At 42.2% G+C, this 22,928-nt stretch overlaps 1 protein-coding gene across 1 annotated transcript in view; it reads right to left on the bottom strand.

The window, feature by feature from the left end:
- Window positions 1–22,928, bottom strand: part of TMCO3 (transmembrane and coiled-coil domains 3) — a 72,889-nt gene that overhangs the window by 17,353 nt on the left and 32,608 nt on the right. Inside the window, exons 3-9 of the mRNA XM_024219563.3 lie at window positions 20,968–21,147; window positions 18,339–18,530; window positions 16,499–16,627; window positions 13,180–13,272; window positions 11,558–11,744; window positions 2,688–2,805; window positions 1,869–2,064 (exon numbers count right to left, since the gene is read on the bottom strand). Of these exons, the coding sequence (XP_024075331.1) occupies window positions 1,869–2,064; window positions 2,688–2,805; window positions 11,558–11,744; window positions 13,180–13,272; window positions 16,499–16,627; window positions 18,339–18,530; window positions 20,968–21,147 (1,095 nt within the window). The remainder of the gene's footprint in view (window positions 1–1,868; window positions 2,065–2,687; window positions 2,806–11,557; window positions 11,745–13,179; window positions 13,273–16,498; window positions 16,628–18,338; window positions 18,531–20,967; window positions 21,148–22,928) is intronic.

The raw sequence follows: 22,928 nt of genomic DNA, 5'->3' as shown, positions 1-22,928 counted from the left end.
AAAGTCACCACTATACACTTTGTTTTAAGTTTCTCTATTGCCTTTCCATTAAGAGTGCTTCACAGAAATTATGTCTGCTTGTTAATGGAAATCTACAAGAAACTATGAATAAGTTGTTTCTTCTCTTACTTATATGACCTAACAATCTGCTGCGCTTGTTTAGAAAAGGATTGGAATCTCAAGCACTTCTACAGCAATGGCATTTTTCTAAATTACACAGAAGTCTATGAATTGTGAAATGCTTCTCCTGTTAGCCTCTTACATGTCCTAAATTATAAAGATTAAAAGATGTACTCCCTTAGCAAAAAGTGGCATGCGTACCCAAGTCCTTTCTCAAGGTACGTCTCCACTTAGGGTGGTGTGTACAATACAGACAATGCATACCCAGCTAGCAGTGTAGATGGTGAGGCATGGTTCGGCAAATAGAGTAGAGTACCCTACTACATGTCTCTCTATATGGCCAAGCAGCGCCTCCCATGTCTACACTGCTATATTTGGCAATGTAGTGTCCCACTGCCTCCACCCTGCTGGAGCCTTTCCACATTGCAGGAAAGACACTGGCAATAGAGAGTTGCATAAGCCCTTCACTGCCACATGTAGATACACACCACACTTACAAATGTGGACACAACCTGCCTTTCCTTTCACTGTGGCATGTAGCTACATGTATCCTACACAGCGCCGCAAGTGTAGACAAAGTCTTAATGACAAGATTTTCTCAGGATGTATCTGAAAGCTTCTACGCACATTTTGCTGAACTTAATTGTTTTCATTACTCCATCTTGGTCCTGCTTCTGTTCCCTATAAAATGTCTTAGTGCCAACATTTTGCTTTAAAAAGCTCACAATACAAGCAGCACGTCCACAAGCTCCTCTCACTTTTATCATCACTTTCATACTCTGCTTCTGTCTTGTACTATTAGTCCTAAAGCATAAACTTGGAGAACTGAAACAATGATCTAACGCATGGTAACACCAGCAGAAATTCAGAGCATGAACAGATTCTGCAAATCCATATCAGTGCTATTTCAAACCCACAGTTCGTAAAATAGTATAGGTGATAGCCACTTTCTGTTCTCAAACAGTCTGCTCTACTGGATGAGTGGAATATGAAGCATTAAATTAATGGAAGGGACACTGGGACAAGAGAAATATACCTCTAAGATCTATCAAGAACTTATTACAATTTAATTTGTGTATGTGTCCTAAAAAACTACAGTGGCTTCAAGGATCCATTATAGCCTTAAAGAAAAAAGTCTGGTTAAAAAAGTCCCCCCACAAAAAGAAACAAATAATCTGTAGTAAAGACTAAATTTGGTAAGCCAATAATGTTAAAAACAAACGTAACAGGAAAAAAGTTTACTTGATTTCAGTAACTCAAAACCCCCTCCTCAAATTATTTTTCAAATTTATTAAAAATAAAAATAAAAACACCTCAAAGAACCCAAAACAAATAAAAAGCAGTTTTCTGCACTGGAAAATAGGATTTTAAACCTTCAGAAAATTGGGGCACACAACGAGGACTAACAGACCTTTACTTGCACCACACACTAATATGGTAATTTACACAAACAGTTTTACTTTAAAATTATCTGCTGAAGTTCAACCTGATTTTATTTAGGTTACATAAAATTAAAATTATTGACCCGTAACTCCTAATCAATTACTACTTATCACTTATATTGCAGTAGAACTTAAAATGTGCTAGATGCTTTGATCCTCCATGCATTTGAGTTTTGGTTTTAAAATACCAATTACAGAACTGTGAAAATATGTAATAAAGGTTAAATGTGTCAGTGTTTTTGGTACTGATGTCCTATTAATCTGTACAAAGATATGTAAAAATGTTTTATTATTTTAAAAGATTACCGTTAACATAAGAAAGATGAAAGCAGATATTCCTAAAATGAGGATTTCTTTATTCCCTTTACTCTCCGCATGCAACTTGCGATAATATGGTCCTATGAGATAAGTCTTTATAACAAGACATATAAGAAAAACGGCAGCCAGAGAAAAGAGAATTTGGCCAATCAGTATCAGTATTCTCAGTATTTCCATGACAATGCTAGAAAAGAAAAAAAGAAAAAAATGTTATTTTACCTGTTCTCTTGCCTTTAAACCAGTTTCCCCCAAGTGAAAAATCTAATGGCAAAGGTTTTCAAGAACGGGTTGCTAGTTAGCTTCCTAAATTCATATTTAGGCAACTCAATACGTGTCCTAATTATCAAAAATGCAGAGCACCCAGTAATTCCTGCTAAAGTCTAGAATCTACTCCCGATATGGTCCAACACAGCCTGTATTGGCTGACCTTCAGGACACAGCATATGGCTCAATAAATTTACTCAGGCTTATATTTCAGTAGGATGATTATGGGGTATAATGAGATGGTATGGAAGGCATTTCATTTTATAACACAAATCACGTAAAAAAAACAAATGATGGAAAAAAGTTAAGTGTTGGGGTGAGGTGTTCTGATTTAATATGATACATATCAATAATATAAGGGTACACATGGCATTGGATGACCATGTTTTGAGAAACCAACATTAAAAATTCTAAATATAGTTTTGTCACAGTCATACACAGATCCATAAGCTTATGCGTGGGCAAATTCTATAAGCCACAAAACAATGAGTCCCTCTTCAGAGACAAAATAAAGTAATAAATACATTTTTAAAACCTCTTTACCTGGAGTATGTGCTGGCTCCTGCTTGAATAAGGGTTGGCATAACAGCTATAAATAAACCAAGCTGTACATCCTGCATTACCAGCATACCAAGTAGTACACTACTGTAATCAATATCACCTGTTTGTCAGAAAAAGAAGCGGATAAAAATGTAGCTTGATGCAGATGAAACATTTAATGGTATCTATAACAATGTTAGTAGTAACCATATATCTAGAGACTTCTTCATTGACTGAAGATACAGAATACAGTGTTATACTTTATATTTTTTAAATCAACTATGGCAATCTAAATATGGAAATTATAAGCCATTTACAGGAAGCTTTTATCATGGATTAAAAATAAGTTTTTGTTAAAGCCAGCTGATCAGTTATTGGGTATATCATTTCTATTTTGTAAACTAACTAAGATGCTGTAGAACAGGGGTCTCAAACTCCCGGTCCGCGGGCCATCTGCGGCCCTCAGAGGCGAGATGGGAGGAGAGACACAGGCAGACACGCTGCAGACAATGTCCACTGTAGGCGCCGCCCCCATAGCTCCCATTGGCTGGGGGAGAGGGACAGAGATATCATCATTAGTTGCCAGGCAGAGTCAGCCATGGAGGCAGCATCACTTTTTTCCCCCACAATGAATATAAACAAGTCAAAATACCGAACACAACTATCTGATGCACATCTTGCTGCAATCCTGGAGGTTTCAACTGCTCAGTCACTGAGGCCAAACATCAACAAACTGACAGAACTGAAGCATTGCCAAGTGTCTGGCAAACACTAAAAACTCTGTGGCACCTTAGAGACTAACAAATTTATTAGAGCATAAGCTTTCGTGGGCTACAACCCACTTCTTCGGAGCCCACGAAAGCTTATGCTCTAATAAATTTGTTAGTCTCTAAGGTGCCACAAGTACTCCTGTTCTTTTTGCGGATACAGACTAACACGGCTGCTACTCTGAAAACTAAAAACTCTCTGGCAGGTGAAGAATTGTAGAAAGTTGTATGACAGCTTTATTATTTCTAAGAAATTCAAAATAAAACGTTTTCTTTTCTGAACACCATCTTCAGTGACATTATTGGCCCACTGGAAGGATTTGAGGACTGGCACTGGCCCTAAGGCAAATTGAGTTTGAGACCCCTGCTGTAGAATGATAGACACAGAAGCCTGATGAATAGACATAGCATGCATAAAATATTTCTTTTAAGTTTCATGCAATGGGGTGTGAATAAACCTAAGTCAGTGTCCATTAAGGAGAAGTGCAGTTTCTTTCTTAATTACAATAGACCTCTGGGGAAGAAGAAAGGAGGTGGGCAAAAAGCTTATGAGGCAAAAATATTGGGGGGGAAAGGGAGCCGTTACATAAGGTACATTTCTCCTCTGAAATGTGTTCAGGTAAAACTCTTCTGACTTTCCATATCTATTCCATATGTGCATTCAGAATCATACCTGCTTCTTTAGTGATAAAAATAAGGTTGCTTTTCAGTCCTGTTAGCACTGTGGAGCCAATACAACTAAGAGATTGAGCTGCATTCTATTACTTCTTCTGTATCAGAATTATTTGTTAATTTCTGATCAGTTACATCTACACAAATCCATTGATAAATAACCATACTAACCTTTCTGTAAACTGTTGTTCTTCCAGATGTGTTGCACATGTCCATTCTGATGTAGGCATGTGTATGCCCTGAGCACAGTTACTGGAATTTTTTCCCCTACTGGTATACGTCAGATTGGCTCCAGCACCCACTGGTGCTATATGCTCATAGCACCAGTAAAAGGACCCTGCTGACCCTGCTCCACCTCAGTTTCTTCTTATCGACTGACTCCAACAGAGGGGTAGGAGAGTGGGTTTTGGAATGGACATGTGCAACATACCTTGAAGAAGCGTTACAGAAAGGTTAGTAACTATTTTCTCTTCTTTGAGTGCTTTCACATGTCCATTCCAATGTAGGTAACTCACAAACAGTTGTACAGGAAGTGGGCTTGGAGTTCTAGAACAGACTGACTGCAAGACTGTGTGACTGAAGTTGGCATCATCTCTAGCCTGCTGGGTGATGCCATAGTTCATTGAGAACATATGCACCGACAACCAGGTTGCTGCTCTGTAGATGTCCTGAATAGGGATTTGTGCTAGGAAGGCAGCTGAGGAGGCCTGTGATCTTATGGAATGAGATTAGCAGGGGGTGAGATGCCTGGATGCATGAAATAATCCAGGATGAAATTCTCTGGGCAGAAATGGGAAGACCTTCATTCTCTCTGCTATTGCTATGAACAGCTGAGTTGATCTGTGGAATAGTTTGGTTCTTTGTATGTAGAAAGCCAGAGCCCATCTAACATCCAAGGACTGTAGGCGCCGTTCCTCTCTGTTCACATGCCATTTAGAGTAGAATACTGGTAGGAAGATTGCTTGACTGCAGGGGAATTGCAAAACCACCTTTGGGAAGAACGACAGGTGTGGATGCAGCTGAACCTTATCCATGAAGAAGATTCCAATGTAAGGGCCCAGATTTCTGAAACCTTTCTGGCCAAAGTGATGGCCACTAAGACAACCACTTTCCAGGAGAGGTGCAACAACAAGCAGGTTGCTAACGGCTCAAATGGTGGACCTGTGAGTTTCGACAAGACAAGGTTTAGATCTCAGGGAGGAATGGGTTTTCTAACCTGGGGGCATACCATCTCCAGGCCTTTGGGAAAATGGATAACCATCTCGAGTGGAAAAAAAAAAATGGACTGGTTGTTGACCTTGGGATGAAAGGCTGAAATGGCTGCTAGGTGAACCTTGAACCGAAGAGAGAGACAGGCCTTGTTTCAGCAGCAGAAGGTACTCCAAAATGAGCTGCAGAGAGGGCTGCGTAGGTGGAATTCCCTGTTGGGAAGACCAGCTGGAGAACAGCTTCCATTTTGCAAGGTAGGTGGCCCTGGTGGAGGGTTTTCCACAGCCCAGTAGGACTCTAAGGACCTGCTCCGAGCAAGCTTGCGCCTCAGGATTCAGCCATAGAATTTCCAGGCCATCAGATGAAGAGAGCTTAGGTTCAGATTGAGCAGGCAACCGTGCTCTTGAGAGATCAGATCCGGGTGAAGTGGAAGCAGTAGCAGGGTCTCCACCGAAAGGCCTCAGAGGGAGGTGAGCCAATGTTGCCTGTGTCATGCCAGGTTTAGGAGAATGACCTGCTCTCGGTCCCACTTGATCTTCATCAGAACCTTCAGAATCAGTGGGGTAGGAGGGAATGCATAAAACAGGTGATTTATCCATGATAACAGGAACGTGTCTGTAAGAGACCCTGGATTGTGGCTTCCCAGGGAGCAGAACTGATGGCATTTCTTGTTGTTGTGGGTAGCAAACAGATATATAAGGGGAGTTCCCCATGGTTGGAAGATGTCCCTTGTGAGGTTCGGTTGGAGGGACCACTTGTGGTGAGAGGAGAAAGACCTGCTGAGGTGATCTGCCAACTGGTTCTGCATTCCTGGAAGGTGGGACACTTCTAAACTGATTGAGTGTGCAATGCAGAGCTCCCACAGCCGGATTACTTCCTGACACAAGGGGGAAGGGTGTGCTCTGCCCTATCTGTTGGTGTATAACATGGCCATCATGTTGTCTTTGAGAACCAAAATGACCTTGTTTGTAATGTGGGGTAGGAACACCAGACAGGCTAGGTGGACCGCCTGGAGCTCCCTGACATTGATATGGAGGGAAAGCTCTTCTTGAGACCAGAGGCCCTGAGTCATGAGGGACCCTAAGAGGGCTCCCCAGCTGAGGGCTGATATGTCGGATACTAGAGATATTGACAGTTGAGGCAGCAAAACAGGTACCCCCGCACATACCATGCAGTGGTTCAGCCACCATGTCAGTGAATCAAGGACCTGAGCGGGAACAGTGAGCACCATGTCCAGGTGATGACGTGAGGGAGACTATACTGCAGCCAACCAGACCTGTAGAGATCAGAGACAAAGCCTCATGTGTTGCACTACATATGTGCATGAAGCCACGTGGCCCAGAAGACAGACTCTTTCATGCAGTCGTGATCAGATAGGCCTGGAGGGATCTTATCAGGGCTGTAATTGAACGAAAGTGATCATCCGGAAGAAGGGCCCTTGCCTGCACGGAGTTGAGAACTGCACCGATGAACTCTATCCTTTGGACAGGAATAAGGGTGGATTTCTGGTCGTTTACCAGTAGGCCTAGTGGTTGGAAGGTCGACTGGATGAGACTGATGTCAGATTCACTTGAGCTCTGGACAAGCCTCTGACCAGCCAGTTGTTGAGATAAGGGAATACATGAACTCCCTTTTTTCTGAGAAAAGCTGGCACCACTGCCATACATTTGGTGAAGACCCATGGGGTGATGGACAGGCCAAACGGAAGAACCGCAGACTGGTAATGAACTTGGTTCACGACAAATCTTAGGAATCGTCTGTGGCCTCAGAAAATCAATATGTGGAAGTATGTGTCCTTGAGATCGAGGGTGGCATACCAATCCCTTGAATCCAGAAAGGGAATGATGGACACCAAGGAGACCATGTGGAACTTTAAGTTCTTGAGATAGCAGTTGAGACGATGCAGGTCTAGGATTGGTCTGAAACCACCCTTGGCTTTCAGGATTAGAAAGTAACAGGAATAGAACACCTTTCCTCTTAGGTGGAACGGAAACTCTTCCATGGCTCCCACCGAAAGGAGGGATTGGACTTCTTGTTCCAACAGTTGCTCATGAGAAGGGTCCCTGAAGATGGATAGGGAAAGGGGGTGGGAAGTTGGAGTAGACAAAAACTGGATGGTGTATCCCATTTCTACTGTGCTTAGAACCCAATGATCCGAGGTAATGTGGGTCCAGGCATCGAAGAAGCGCAAGAGTTGGTTGGAAAACAAAGGGGCAGCTGGATCCAGTGTTGAGGGGATTGTAATGTCGACCGTGAGCATCTCACCAAAATGAATGCTTCAAGGTCCCCAAGTGTTTGGAGCCAATCTGTATTGGTCCTGCTGAGGCGGTTGGTGGAGGGGGCCTTCGTCTGAACCTCCTGCTCTTCCTCCTCTGTTGATCTTGCCTTGCTGGCTGGGCAAAGTAGAGGCCAGTCTGTTGGGGCTTGTAGTGCTTTCTGGATACAGCGGGGATATAATCGGCGATCCCTTCATTCTCTACCACAGATATACATATGGGTCCTGAGATGATTCAGGAGCCCTATCTTAGAACCACAGATCCACCCACAGTAGGTACAAACATTTCCTGGTAGGTCAGCTGCCTGCTGGGAGAAAGTTCTCTCTTTTTCCTTCCTTCTCTCTCTCTTTTCAGCTTTGAGGGCATGGTATACAGATCAAAGATTTCAAGGTCACCTCAGAGTCTTTAAGGCTATCTAGTCTTGCGTCCATTTGCTCTGAAAAGAGCATGACCCCTCAAAGGGGAGGTTTTGAAGGATTTGTTGCACCTCATGCAGAAACCCTGAGGACTGCAACCACAAGCTCCTGTGCATGGTTACAGCTGTGGCCATTGATCTGGCTGTGGAATCTTCCCTTCCTTGACTAAGGATGAGAATTCTTGCCTAGATGCCTGGGAGAGCAAGTCCTTAAATTTTAGCACAGACTCCCACATATTAAAATCATAGCAGCCTAGCGAGGCTTGCTGGTTCGCTGTGCTAGTTGTAGAAGCCCGTGGAGTAGGCCTTCTGAACAAAAAGGTCCAATTTCTTTGGGTCTTTTCGCTTTGGACATGGACCCTGCTTCACCCTGTCAATCCCTTTAATTGGCAGCCACCACAACCAGGGACCCTGGGGGAGGGTGCAAGGAAAGGAACTTGTACCCTTTAGCTGATACAAAATATTTATGTTCTGTATGTTTCACTGCAGGAGGGACAGAGGGAGGTAGGGGTTTGCCACAGTGCCCTGACTGGGTCCATAATGGCTTCGTTAAGTGGTAGAGCCACTCTAGAGGGGACCGCCGCCAAAATATCTAAGAGACTATGTATTGTCTCCTTGACCACCTCTGCTTGTACTCCCAAGTTTGAGGCTTCCCACTTTAACAAATCCTGGAATGCCTTGTGGTGGGGACATCCCTGCTGCCACCACTGCCTTGTCTGGGGAGGATGACAAAGAGGCTATGACAGCCAAGGAGCCTCCGTCACTTCCTCAATGTCAGCAAAGATCTGCGGTACTTCTTCCTGCCTAAGAAAAACTGGGGGGAGTGGTGTCAGCAGGGCCCTTTATACCAGTGCTATGAGCGCGTGGCACCAGAGGGCACTCAAGCCAACCCGACGGATACTAATAGGCGAAAAAATCCCAGCAACTGTGCTCAGGGCATGCACACACCTACATTGGAATGGACAAGTGCAAGCACTCGAAGAAGCACAACAGGTTGCACAGTTGTCAGTGAGGTTCTGCACCAAAAAATTAAAAATTCTGCACACAATATTTTAAAATTCTGCAAATTTGTCAATAAATAAATATGGAGGCTCCAAAATGGCAGTGGGGAGCACAGGCCACTGGCTGCATGGAGGTGGGAGATCACCCTGCAACTCTTCCCCCCCAGCCCTCAGTCCCAGGACATGGACTCAGCAGTGAGGCTGCACCTGACCTTGACACCGCGCAAGGCCTGGGCCTGCCCCAGAAACACCCTGGGAGCCCTGCCCCTCTGCACAAGGTGCACAGGTGTGGGCAGGCAGGCTCAGCCCGGCAAAATCCAAGTGTGGAGGGGCTTAGCGTGGTGGGAGCAGCTCAGTTTGGTGTCCAGGTATGGGGGGGTCTGGATGCACAGAGGCTTGTTGAGGGTTCCTGGTGCAGGGGTAATGGGACTCTCCAGGGGGTCAAGGTGAAGTTGGTTGGGGATCAGAAGGAGGGGTCTGGGTGTGTCAGGTTCGGGGGGGGGTCCAGGTGCAGGGGACTCATTGGGGTGGTCCAGGTGCAGGGGGATGGGGTTCGTCAGGATAGGGGTTTGAGTACGGGGAGCTCAGCAGGAGGTGGCCTGGGTCCAAGGGTGGGGGTCTGGGTGCAGGGTAATGGGTCTTGGTGTGGGGTCTGGGTGCAGGTGGGCTCTGAATGCAGGAAGTGAGGCTTGGCATGGGGGATTCAGGTGGAGGGCTCGGTACAGGGGTTCTGGGTGCGGAGGGGTGAGGCTTGGCAGGGGGTCTGGATGCACAGGAGTTGAGCGGACGGGGGAACAACTCCCGATATAGTGACCCCTCGCCCCATGGCTGAACAGCGATGGGGGCAGGAAGCGGAGTGTGTGTGCAGAGCTTCCTGCAGCCTGGAAAGGTTTCTGGGGATGGGTCTGACCCAGACCCAGCCACTCCTTGCAAGGAAGAGGATGTCCCATCCTCCCCTGCCCCCAGCCTAGACAGGACTAGCAGCTGAGCCAGGTGCAGGGTAGGAGCTACTGGCTGGAGCATCCCCCGCCCTGCCACTCCCCTCCCTGCCATGGTGATTTACTTCAGGCACCCGAAGCAGCCAGCAGTGAAGTGACTTGACGTGCCCGTGCTGCTGGGGAGGGGTACGTGACCACTCTTGCAGCTTCCCTTTGCTTCCTTGTTAGAAAGTCATTTTTCTGCCGGGACGCAAAAAAAAAAAAAAAAAATTGGGGGCGACATGAATTCTGTGGACACACAGTGGCGTAGAATTCTCAGAGGAGTAATCATTTGACTTGAAGAACCTTTATTACTGGTAATGATTAAGGCTAAGATTTTGTCATGGTTATTTTTAGTAAAAAAGTCATGGACAGGTCACGGGCAATAAACAAAAATTCATGGAAGCTGTGACCTGTCTGTGACTTTTGCTGATGCGGCTCCATAGTTTCCCCTGCCACCGTGGTGGCTAGGAGCTGCATGGTTCTCCCCCGCAACCCCCCACAAGGCTGTCCCCAGTTGCTGAAACTCTGAGGAGGGCCCCCTGAGGAGGCTGTTGCCTGTCGCTGGAACCCTGCCGGGGCCCCACTGGCTGCCAGCTCCAGTCCCACAGACCCAGGGGTTGAAGCAGAAAAGGTCATGGAGGTCTCTGGAAGTCAGGGCTTCTGTGACTTCCATGACATAAATGTAGCCTTCGTAATGATAAATGAGAAGTAAACAACAAATTTTGACTCAGAGAATCCAGGTTGACTTGTAGGGCTGGCAGTTTGAAAACAAAACCAAAAAGAATCTTTTCACTTGTAAACTGAGCAAATAATTAAACATGGAATTTACACATTGGCATTTTTACAGTCACAGAGTAGAATTACACTACATGAAGTGTGTAGGAATGGGAGTGCATTTCTTCTAAAAGGAAAAAACTAGAAAATGCAGAATAAGTGCATAATTTAAGGAAAACTTTCAGACTCAGAGCCCTGAAATTTCCATTCGTAATTTTCTTAGATATTTATTTAACCAAAAACTATTCACTGATCATGCTGTAGCACATCCACCTATATGAAGCTAAAAGTATTTGGGGGAAAGAGTACATTAGCAGGCCTCAGACTGCAGAAAGAAAGTGCAGGTTACTGGGTCAGGCCTTTCTGCCCTCATGGCAGATTGGTCGTAGCAGTCTTAATCTGGCAATTTAGCATAAACATGAAAATCACCTGTGGCTGAAAGGGTTAAAATCAATGTGGGACTCCATTACAGAGGGATGTCATAAAAGAGAACACGACACCTTATAAATACATGATGCTATTATCTATTAAGATTCTTATATTTTAGAGGAAGAGGGCCAGTTCAAACCATACAAAAACAAGCAAGCACCAATGCTCAGTATTATCAAAATAATATTCTTGGCTCCCCATCAAGTTAGTACATAACATAATGACAGCAATGCTCTTTTTTCTATTTTGTCTCATGTCACTAGTATGATGCTCAACCATTTTGAGAATTTATTACAGACATTTTTAATCAGTGCTGTCATTGGGACAATCCATATCTAAATTGCACCTACCTTCTTTATCTCCTCGAGCACTCCCTACAAGGAATCTGGATACTAGGGGTGTGCTGGATAAGGATAAACAAGTAGAAATGAAGACACTCTGTGTTGGTCTAATCTGTAGTAAATGTCCCCATAGTAAGCCAAAAGCAATCATCAGAAGTGTCATGTAACAGGGTCCTTGCAAAGATATCTTCCACACCTTGAGGATAACACACAGTTAGATTTGTATTGTATAACCTGAGGGTTATTCTCTCATTGATGAATGTTACATTGGTTTTCAACGCAAGTGAGTAGTAAAAGAGATCTATGGTATAACTTTGCAGCCCAAAATCACATGGAAGTAATAGCCCCTCACTATACAGCTCTGCTGAGACAGCACCTGGTAGACTATGTCCAGTGCTGGGTACCTCATTAGATGTATTAGATAAACTGGAGGGAGTTCAGAGAAGAGAAATGAAAATAATTAAAGGGATAGATGGCTTGACTTGGTAATTGTTGACAAATTGAACTATACAAACACCACGTAGGCAGAGGAATTATTTAGCATGATGCTAGGAGTAATGGGATAAAATAAAGAAAAGGAAAAAAAAAAGTTAAATATAAGGAAAAACCTCCCAAATATGAGAGCTACCATGCTATGGAACAGTTTTTAAGAGAAACCCCACCCCCCAAAATTATTTAAAACTAGACAGGACAAAACACTACAAAATATATTGTAGCAGGTACAACTCAATCCAGCAATGGCAAGGTATCGACTAGTATACGGTTTAATAGGCCTTCATCTTTAACATCTGTAATTTATGAGTGTCTAGTGAATATAATTTATATAATTAAACTGAGATACCCATATCATTGTCCACATATCAATAAAATAGATCTCCTTTTATGTGATCTCACTGACTTTGAACCATCAATCTAAAACAAACATAAGCCATGCAAAATGTGCCTTTTTAACTATTACTGTTATTTGTATTATTGTGCTCGTTTTCATAATTTTGTAACAATATATTTCCAATTAAAATTAATGTATCTTAATCTTATATCATAAAACCAGCTGCAGTTCCTGACTCTCTACATTAACAAGTCAACTTTTCTTTAACATATTTGTCCCTTTTTTGCTGAAGTCTGACTGTCTCAATATATAAATTAGGTTATACTAAGGTACATGTCTAATCAAGGGCCAACAGGCTCTAACAACACATTTCATCCAGTACACTTTATGTTGTAAATCCATCATGTGGCGTTTAATACATTAACTATGTCTTGCAGGACACATGCCTGCTTCACAACATTGTGATGTCTACACCTCTACAACTGGATTCAACATCACAATATAATATAGTTGGATTTCCCTGCAGTAAATGTGTGTTTTAATTTCCTAGAAATCATGAACTGTTCTGTGAAAATCAAGATAGATATTAAAATAGGCACTAGGATAACATTTTTTGCATTCGATCTCCTCCTTCACTCCCAGTACCTGAAGAAAGAACCAGAAATATTTCTCTTACTTTTAAAAATCATGGTCAAACTACATTAAGATATATTGTAGACAGGCTTTTAAATGCTGAAATATAATTGATAACTTCAACATCACCAATCAAATCCTGAAATGCAGAAGTTTTATACGCAAATACCTTTCTTAGCCTTTCAGGGGAAAACTCCAGACCAACTAGAAACAGAGTGAAGAACACACCAAACTCTCCTAATGTTTCCACTTGTACAATAGACTGCAAAATAAGAATATAAAATGTTAGGTGTACTAGTCTGCTTACTATAATATAATACACCTCTACCCCGATATAACGCTGTCCTCGGGAGCCAAAAAAGCTTACCGCGTTATAGGTGAAACTGCGTTATATCGAACTTGCTTTGATCCGCCGGAGTGCGCAGCCCCGCCCCCCTCGGAGCACTGTTTTACCGCGTTATATTCGAATTCATGTTATATCGGGTCACGTTATATCGGGGTAGAGGTGTATAATCACATCTACATTACTATTTTAGCTAGGCAGTACCCACATTGTGGTCTTTGGAGCACTTACTGGTAGTCATATGGTGCTGGCTCTCTTTGTTCACAACTATTTCTGAAGGTGGCCAGCCTCTCTTTTACAAAGATGACTTACAAACAAGAAGGAACCTGCCTCTTTTTAGGGGCTGTTGCTACATAAAGAGTGGTGAAAAGGGAACAAGAGCTGCCTTCAGGAATTGGAGCCACCAGTCACCATTAGGAGACAAATGTCCCGAGGAGTAGAAAAAAATAATGAAGCAGCTGGAGAACATTTCCAGAGGAGAAGGAAACCAACCAGCAGGGAAACAGGTGCAGGCCAAAACAAGGGGACCAGGTGGCAGAGATGCATGTACAGGGTGCAGCAAGGGGAGAGAAAAATAGAACAGATGGTAGGAAGAGATTAAATGAAGAGCAAAAGTAGGTATTAGTTTTTTCATAAGTGATTGAACATTTCACACTAGACAGCTAAAAATACATAAATACTTCCTTGCAGCAACGACAGCAGTTATTTTGAAAAGTGATATTGGCATGTTATGTGACTGGGAACAACGGGGGTGATGGCCTGCGCAATCGCACATAGGTGGTATTCTGCAAGACAACCTCTCTATTAATATGTGTTGCACACTATGAAAATTACAGCAGACCCCTGATCTGTTCTAAAACAACTTTATCACTAAACAGTCAAATTTTTGAGCATGTGTCTACTGTAAGTACATAGACTTTTTTTTTTTTTAAATTACATATTCATTTACTTACCTTCTCTCCAATTTCCAATCCCTCACTTATTGGGCAAAAATCTCTCTTGAAAACTGAAGTTTTGCATGCTAAGTCTGCAAGTGGACTTTTGCTAAGATTGACAAAACTCATTTCAGCCATTTTTGTTTGTATTCTTCTAGGAATGCATGAAGGAAGATGAAAACTTGAGTTTAAGACAAGTTTGTTGTTCCTCCAACAGATCATTTTATCGATAGTTTGGTGGGACTTAAAACAATCTTCTGTTCTCTGCTATTGCTACAATGGTCCCTAAACTCCCCCCCTCTGCTTTGTCCTCACAGTTTACAGATTGCCTGAGACAGATGAAGCAAGAGGGAGATAGCATAAAATTTGTCACTGACTGTCTAGTTGAGTCTGATTACAGAATACATTTTTTTTAAAGATTTTATTCTGTGGCTATGCAGAAAGCAAAGAAAGATTTCAAAGCACTCAAGTTTGCAGAGGCCAATGCTGAGCATTGCTGAAAATCCAACCTGTAACATTATCAGCCTTCAGTATTTGACAGTGATTATAAATAAATGCACTAATATAATTTTGTTAGAACCTGACAAGTGCATGACTAATTGCATTAAAATTAATTTAAAGGTGAAGAGACCAATGCCATTATTTAGTGGACACATTGTGTTCTGAAAATGTAAATGGTCACTGAAGTCAATGGGAGCAGAGTTAAGCCAATGCCAAGTACTTTTGAAAATACCACCCATAAGTTAATTTTCATCTATAAAGTTTTGAATTCTAAAAATGTTCAATGTATTTTGTCTACAAAAGGAATTCATAACAATCCTTGTGTTGTTTGCATTAAATACTTCTTCAGTGTTTGTAAAGCACTGAGATCTTTTGATTACAGTTTCATAGATCCATTTTTACTCAACTAATTTCCCATTTTATAGCAGGGGAAACAGGCCTAGAACTCCTGTTTACATAGACAAGAATTTCACACGGTGTTTTTTTCTCTTGTGTTTTTGGAAAATAAATGTAAGGTGTTTTTGGCAATAATTCTGACAGATTTAAATTTAAATTAGAGATTCTAAAAGGGCTGAACTTGGTAAATTTGTAAATAAATGCCTATTAATTGCACTTATTGAATATGGATTGATGTCTCCTGAGCTAAATGTACATGAAGCCAAAGGCAGTCCTAAATCACACCTCAGGGGACACATATCTCTGATGTCTTCATAAGGGAGGGAGCCTCTGCCTAGCTACTATAGTGTTTTGCAGTGCTGAATATTTTCTCTGCCTATAATTCATCCCGATAGACTAAAGTTGGTGTTCTTCTCTCTGCTATTCAGAAGCCTGTGATCACTCTGCCACCTCTTTGCCTTTCATTGCAGGGAGAAAATGACACAGTGACAGCAAAGTGGAGAAGGCAGATGCCTCTCTTCCCGTAGCAACAGCATCATCACTTAATACTTCTCAACAGTTAGAAGATTCAGAGCAAGAGAGGTAGATAGAAAATGGAATAAAACACCACCATTGATTATGGGGAACTGAGAGATGTTCTCTCTGCCTCCCCAGACTAGAATCTAGCCTGCCTCTCCCCTCCTCCTACAGGCCACATCCTTCTCAAACTCAGAGGCGATAGCATAAATAAATAAAATTCACTAACCTAAGAATTATTTCACACTATCTTACTCTGGAGAAACATGACAGATCACAGGAGAAGACTTGAAGAGCTCTATGTAAGCTCAAAAGCTTGTCTCTCTCACCAACAGAAGTTGGTCCAATAAAAGATATTACTTCATCCACCTTGTCTTGCTAATATCCAGGGACCAACATGGCTACAATACTGCATAGATCACAGGAGAGCTCCTGAGTAGGAGCAACTATAATACGGAAAAGTAGGGTTTTATTCCAACTCCACAGGGAAACAATTTCTCAATGTAATTAGCCTAGAGAAAACTCCCTTTCTTTCATTTAAAAAAAGAAAGTTTCTATCCTTCATGGGGATGGAGAAAAACTTGAAAACATGAATGAATGCTAAAGGATCTGAAATCAGAAGGCAAATAAACACCAGATGTAGTCTCTTGAAAATTCTATGATTTTCTGGGGCCTCTCATGATTTTTGAACAATGGAAGTTGGCAATACTGTAAAACTTTAAAAAAATTGTTAAAGCAACCCTAAAAATGAAGGCAGGCATAAAAAATAAATAAATACAAGAGTCTCACTCTCTTACCTTAATGCTGTTTAATCCTGATGGTCCCAAGAGTACTCCACAAATGATGTACCCAAACATGGTTGGCAATCCTATCATTGTGCACAGCCAGCCACATGGCAAAGATAACATTCCTATGGTCACAATATCCTAGTGTATAAAATTGATTAATATATTAATATAAAAGTCATGAGGAAGTTGTGGCGAAATTAAGGGCTATTCCCAACCTTAAAGTTTAGTGGCAATGTAAAAATAAATTTATAGAATATCTTCCATCCACAGAATTCAAAACATGTTACAGATATGAATGAACTGAGCCTCAAAACTCTTATGTAGTAAGCATCACCACCACCACTTACAGATTAAGAAACTGAGGAACAGAGTTGTGTTTTGTAAATTTAATAGACATTGCCTGTTTTTGCAATTGAGATGATTAAAAAAGTAATTTTTTTAACCTGTAATTGATGTTTCTGTATATTAGACACAACTCTGGAAAGCTGCTCTCAGCACACAAGTCAGAAAGAAAGATCTGACACACAGATCAGTTAGTGATATGCCAAAAGTTTTGGCTCTGAGGACTTTTAATCCTGCCATGTCTCTCTTGACCTTCCCAAATGAAGCTTCCATAAGAGAGAAATACAAGGAAATATTAAAGGAAGAGCTAAATCCATAATAATAAAAAGTATCAGTCAAAAGTAGCTCATATTCCAAAATGAAAAACCAACCAACTGTAGTAAAAAAATTCAAAATGAACAACAAGAATGCTAATGAACCATGTATATCAAAGAATTAATATCTGCAATACTAATGAGAGACCTTCCAAACTGGCGTTATCCAAAATACAGAAACTCATTTACATATAAACATTCTAACTTCTGCAATTTCTGGATTCATCAGTCTGGAATTAGTCCCTTACAGGAGAGAATGGCGGGGGTTCATGTAGCAAAGTCTTCAGACAACTGATCTCAAAACTGGCCAAAAATGTGGCAAAAACGTCTCAGTAGATATATTAAGTGTTGGTCTGGTGAAAAAGTATAGAAAAGACTACAGGTTTGCATCTCTAATTCTATCCAGGACTCCCGTCTCACATCCCAAAAAGGAGGCGGTCCCAGGCTTTCATACTACAAGTTCTAAATCAGATAACCTTTGCATCTTTCTTTGCCCATTTCTTTCTTCTAATAATTTAGCTAGAGAAAAACAAAGGAAGTGTTATGTCTCCTACCGGAAAGTGAACAGACAGAACAGAGTTTCGTACGTCTTGCAAAAGATTCTGCAGCACAACCACAGATTCATTGGAACTGCAAACTGATCTGAAGATTGAGGGTCCTGGAACAAGAGAATGCTCTAAGACCCTTTTAGGCAATGGTCCACAGTCCTGATGAAAGGGAAATGACTCACTACGAGGGAGGAAACACAAGAAATGTGTGTTTGGGAGAGACAGGGCAAGACCAAGAATCCTTTACACCAAAACATCTGGTGCATGTTGACTGGTGGTTCTGCTAGAAACTCACATGATGAGAATAACTGATACAAGTTTTCCAGACTGGTATTATCAGATTACAGAAAATTTTGCTTTTAAACTAGTCTTAGTATGAACTGTACAAAGGGCTGAAAGAAGACTAGTGTTTTTGCCTTGTCTGAAGAAATGTCTTAATTTTTTTTTAAAAGATTTGATTTTAAAAAGTTAAGGGCTGATAATAGTGTTCTGAACATGTAAAATACATTCTTTTCCTTATCTTCAGGAAGATCAAGTTAAGCGCAACACTAAGTTTTTGATAAGGGAAGAAGGGTGGAATTTGAGAACCTTTCCATTTACTAGATCACAATAGACAATACTCTAAATAAATGTATAACAATTTACCTTTATGAAATGGTGATCAGCACGAGGGATGGTTGAATCCCTGGGCTTCGTAAGTATATACTGATTGTTTTGGGAATCAATAAGCATGCTAAGACCCAGGTCATCTTCCACTTTTCTTTTTGAAATATTTCTCTTGGAGTCTGCTTCATCTTCTTCCACCCTTAAAACTGCTTCAAAGTTAACACCTCTCACCTGGCAGAAAGAAAGCATTTCTCAGTAGAAAAGTAGATATTCAAGTCTCAGACTGATATTTTTACACAATCTGCTTTTTATATAACAAACGTATAAACAAGTTCAAATACTGATTAGCTATTGAGGGTTTGTTGTAATAAAGTTAATACAATTAGGAATTTAGGGAATACAGACACTGATGGGGGCAGGCATGGATGGCACCAGAGTGATGTCAGTGTTGGAAGGGAGGCAGTATGGCCTAGTGTATAATGCACCAGACTGGAATTTAGGAGACAAGGTTCTATTCCTGGCTCTGCCATTGATCTGCTGAGTGACCATGGGCAAGTCACTTCACTTGCCCTGTACCTCAGTTTCCCCATATGTAAAATGGGGATAATACTGATCTTTCTAAAGCGCTTTGAGATTTACAGATGAAAGGTGCTATATAAGCGCTAGGTGTTATTAATTAAAAGTGAGTGTTGAGGACTCTGAACATCTAATGGGCCACTTCTGGATTTTGTCTCCTAAAGGAGTATTTATTGTATGTGGATTGCACATGACAAAGTCCTATTTGCCTGTTTTATGTGAGATTGCTGTTATCTTGCATAAGAGGCTTAACAGAATTATTTTCCTTTCCTTTTTATAAGAACATAAGAATGGCCATACTGGGTCAGACCACAGGTCCATCTAGCTCATTATCCTGTCTTCCAACAATGGCCAATGCCAGATGCTCCAGAGGGAATGAACAGAACAGGTAATCAAGTGATTCTTCCCGTCGCCCATTCCCTTCTGGCAAACAGAGGCTAGGGATACCATCCCTATTGTGTTATGCTAGTTGGTTATATTTTTGATAAAAAACTTATGTTTAGATTACCGAGTCTCTGTTAATAGTGCTCTTTTCCTTACAAAAGTCTGGTTTGTAGCCCAAGCTCGTATAGTTACATGTTTTGGTTTAAGAAAAATTACAAGAAAATACTGAATGCTTCTTGCTAAACTGAAGTGGGGACCTGAGAAGGCCTCCGACTGGTACTTGATTCTTTCTCCCCCACTAGCAGGAGCACAGGGAGGAAAAGAGAAAAGAAATCATTGGAGAAAAAGGAGCCATTCAACCTCTTGCCAATAAGCAGGAAGGGGTCTGCAGACAAACCTGGCCTCCTTCCACACAGCCTGACTACATTAGGCTATACCACTACTAGCAGGGGTAACAGAACACAGTGCTATTGCCAACTACTCCCTGGTCACTGGTGCCCCTGCTAACCATGACCCCCATCTACAAAGATGGGCCAGCCTAGAGTAGAGAAAAACATAACAGCTAGTTGCTTCCCAGCAGGAGGCCACCATGAAAGAGGCCTAGAGAGGCCCTGGCTCCCTCCTAAAGAACAACTTCCAGTCCCCCATAACAGAACTCATGAACTGCAAGCCAACAAAAGCCTTTCCCACCAGAACTTCCAAGAGTAGAAGCCAAGGCCAAAAAGCTGCGACCTTATGTTCAGATAATAGGACTGACTGGAGAGGCTCTAAGGAAGGCTGATGGAAGGCATGGAGAAATGGATGTGTTCCCTCCTCCAACACACACACAAGGTTAACCTGGGGATTGTTTCTTTCCCCCAGTCTCCCACACCCACAGAGCCATTGGAAGTAGTCCAAGAGACTGAAAGCAGATGAAGTCCAAGTGGAAAAAAGCCACTGCAAATGCAACAGAGGTGTTTCATGCCCTTACCTTGCACACTATTGCTTTTTTCGGACTGTGAAACCTAATTTCAAGGGTTCTCCTTCTCCCATTATATTCTCAACAAAAATGGAGAGAAAAAAAAATCAGAAATAAAAATGGAGGCTAATTTTAACAGGGTGAGCCTGTATTTTGAGAGCCTAGAGACCCCAAATAACATGGGGCTAATGGACCCTGAACAGTTATGTCAACATCATGATGTGCAAATTTGTTCCACAACATAATACACCTCTACCCCGATATAACGCTGTCCTCGGGAGCCAAAAATTTTTACCGAGTTATAGGTGAAACCGCGTTATATCAAACTTGCTTTGATCCGCCGGAGTACACAGCCCCCTCCCCCCCCCCACCCCCCCCGGAGCGCTGCTTTACCGCGTTATATCCAAATTCATGTTATATCGGGCCGCGTTATATCAGGGTAGAGGTGTAGTTAAAAGTGGCAATCATATTTAAGAGACAAAAAATACTAGTGATAAGGGAGATGGCTGAGAGAACCTGCTTCCTGGAAAGCAGTCAAAATAGCTCTAGCTCTAAATAAGCAATTTCTTCTGTGGGAATCAGGGGACATGAAAGATGCGCAATAAGGTCAAATATTTTAAAGTTGTCACTAAATTATTACCACTATTTATTACATCTGACATAAAAGTAGCATCAATGCAATGCTTTGTTAGATCTAAAAATGAAAGTATATGAATTAAAAAGCAGAATGATTTCTACAATGTCACTTACTGATTTGTTGTCATCAAAGGCATGTTCTTCTATTTCCTCTTCCAGCCTATCGGCTGCTTTCCTAACATCTTCAAGAATTTCATCTAGCATGGACAGGCTTTTATTTTGATGCTGCATGTTCTTAAGGGCTTCAACCTGATGTTTTTCTGCTGCTAAAAGTTCAACATACTCGGTTTCCTCCTGTTGGATTTTACAGCAAATAACAATGAAGTTTTTATTTGATCTTTGAACAGGACAACATTCCACCTTATTAACATTTATTTATACTATTTTTGAAACAAAACATTTTACAAGAATTAGAACTTCATAGCAAATTTTATGAAAATAATTCTACTGAGACTTCACAGTTGTTTTTCTACCTTTTATTTGTTACTTGAACAGACTCATCCACCAGTTCTTACAGATAGGTTCCTCTGTTATTTTATAACATTTAAAAGCAGTTGGAAAGCTGAGGACCAGAGGGGACACTCTAAGAAACTCTCTAGAAGATATATTAATTCCAATGCCAAGTACAATTGAAAAAAATATACTTTAACAGGAAGTTAGACCATAGTGAAGTAAAAAGTATGACTTCACTAGCTATTACCAAGCAAACAAATATAATGGAAAATATGCTCAAAGTTTTATAAACCTCTATATAAAATCAGGAAATTGTTAATAAAAGACCACAATTGTGCAACCATAAACAGAAAAAACATGAACATGTCAAGTGAGCTCAGAAAAAGGAAGATGAGATTTATAAGCATGCTTTCAAACAACAGAAATTAGCAGGTAAGAAAACATTTCTTTTTCAAAGATGCATCTGCTAACCCTTAGCTAATCAGAAAAAGTGTTTACACTGAGAAAAAGCATTCTAAATAGAGAACAAGATGAAACAAAAAGGTAAGCCTGTGTTTGGTTTGGCTGTGACCTAGAGATCCCTCTGCTAAATAAAGTATCAGATACCAACCAGAGATCCAATTTGTAGCACTTGGAAAAAGCAGAGATCAACAATCAAGTAGCTGTCTTGCATAAATGGTTGAGGTTCCTGCTCACTCTGTATAAAAAGACACAGCTGTATTATGTGCCCTGATGTCAGAAGGCAATTAAATGCCGGATTTCTTGTGCACCTTTCCAATTCAATGTCTTATGCATTTAGTCTGAAGTCTTTTGATACCTGCACTTCAGATGTAAGGAAGAACAAAGTGCTGACATCTTGTGATTCAGTACATTACAAATATACTGTTACGGCTTCACTATCGAATTTTAGCTGTTTCTCCTCCTCTGGAATTTCAGGTGCAGAAAGGATAGCAGAACAATGGAAGGTGCAATATTATCTATTGACTGTGCACCAGCACAAATAGGCTCCTGGTCAAGGTTATAACTACTAAGGGCTTGGCTACACTTGCAGATGTGGTGCTCGGCGGCTGCGGCTCTGGCGCCCGGGGCGTGAGCCCCCTGAGCCCGGGCCTGCTGCAGGGACCCAGCTGGTACAATCCTGCAGGTGGCCCTGGAGTGGGGGCAGCAGGTCCCAGCCCCCCCGTCCCGCTCGGGTCCCGCAGGGGAACAAATGGGGCTGCCGATGCCTCCGCCCCGGGGCTGCCCGCAGGATTGCGCCAGCTGGGCAGCCAGCCCAGACGCGACTGGCCAGGGGCTGGGCGCAGTGTGCCTTCTGCTGGGTCCCCACAGCAGGCCCGGGCCCAGACGCCAGAGCCGCAGCCGCCGAGCTTGGCCATCGGCCACTTCCTCCCCCCGCAGCAGTGGAAGCTGCAGCAGCAGCTGCTCCCGAGTCCGGCTGCCCAGGTGGGGAGAAGGAACAGGCGCCGCCTGGCCCCGCGGGCCGCCCCCCTACTCTCCCTCCAGGTACTGCGCCCGAGTCCTGCCTGCGCTCGGGGCCAGGCCGGACTCACTCACCCCTGCCCCACGCTCCCCCTGCGTCTCCCAGGCCTCCCTCTGCCGCCATTTTTTTTTTTTTTTTTTTT

Source organism: Terrapene carolina, unplaced genomic scaffold (genome assembly GCF_002925995.2).
Source record: "Terrapene carolina triunguis isolate 2854851 unplaced genomic scaffold, T_m_triunguis-2.0 Scaffold21, whole genome shotgun sequence".
NCBI classification, from domain to species: domain Eukaryota; kingdom Metazoa; phylum Chordata; order Testudines; family Emydidae; genus Terrapene; species Terrapene triunguis.
This window is presented reverse-complemented; position numbering and strand designations above follow the sequence as displayed.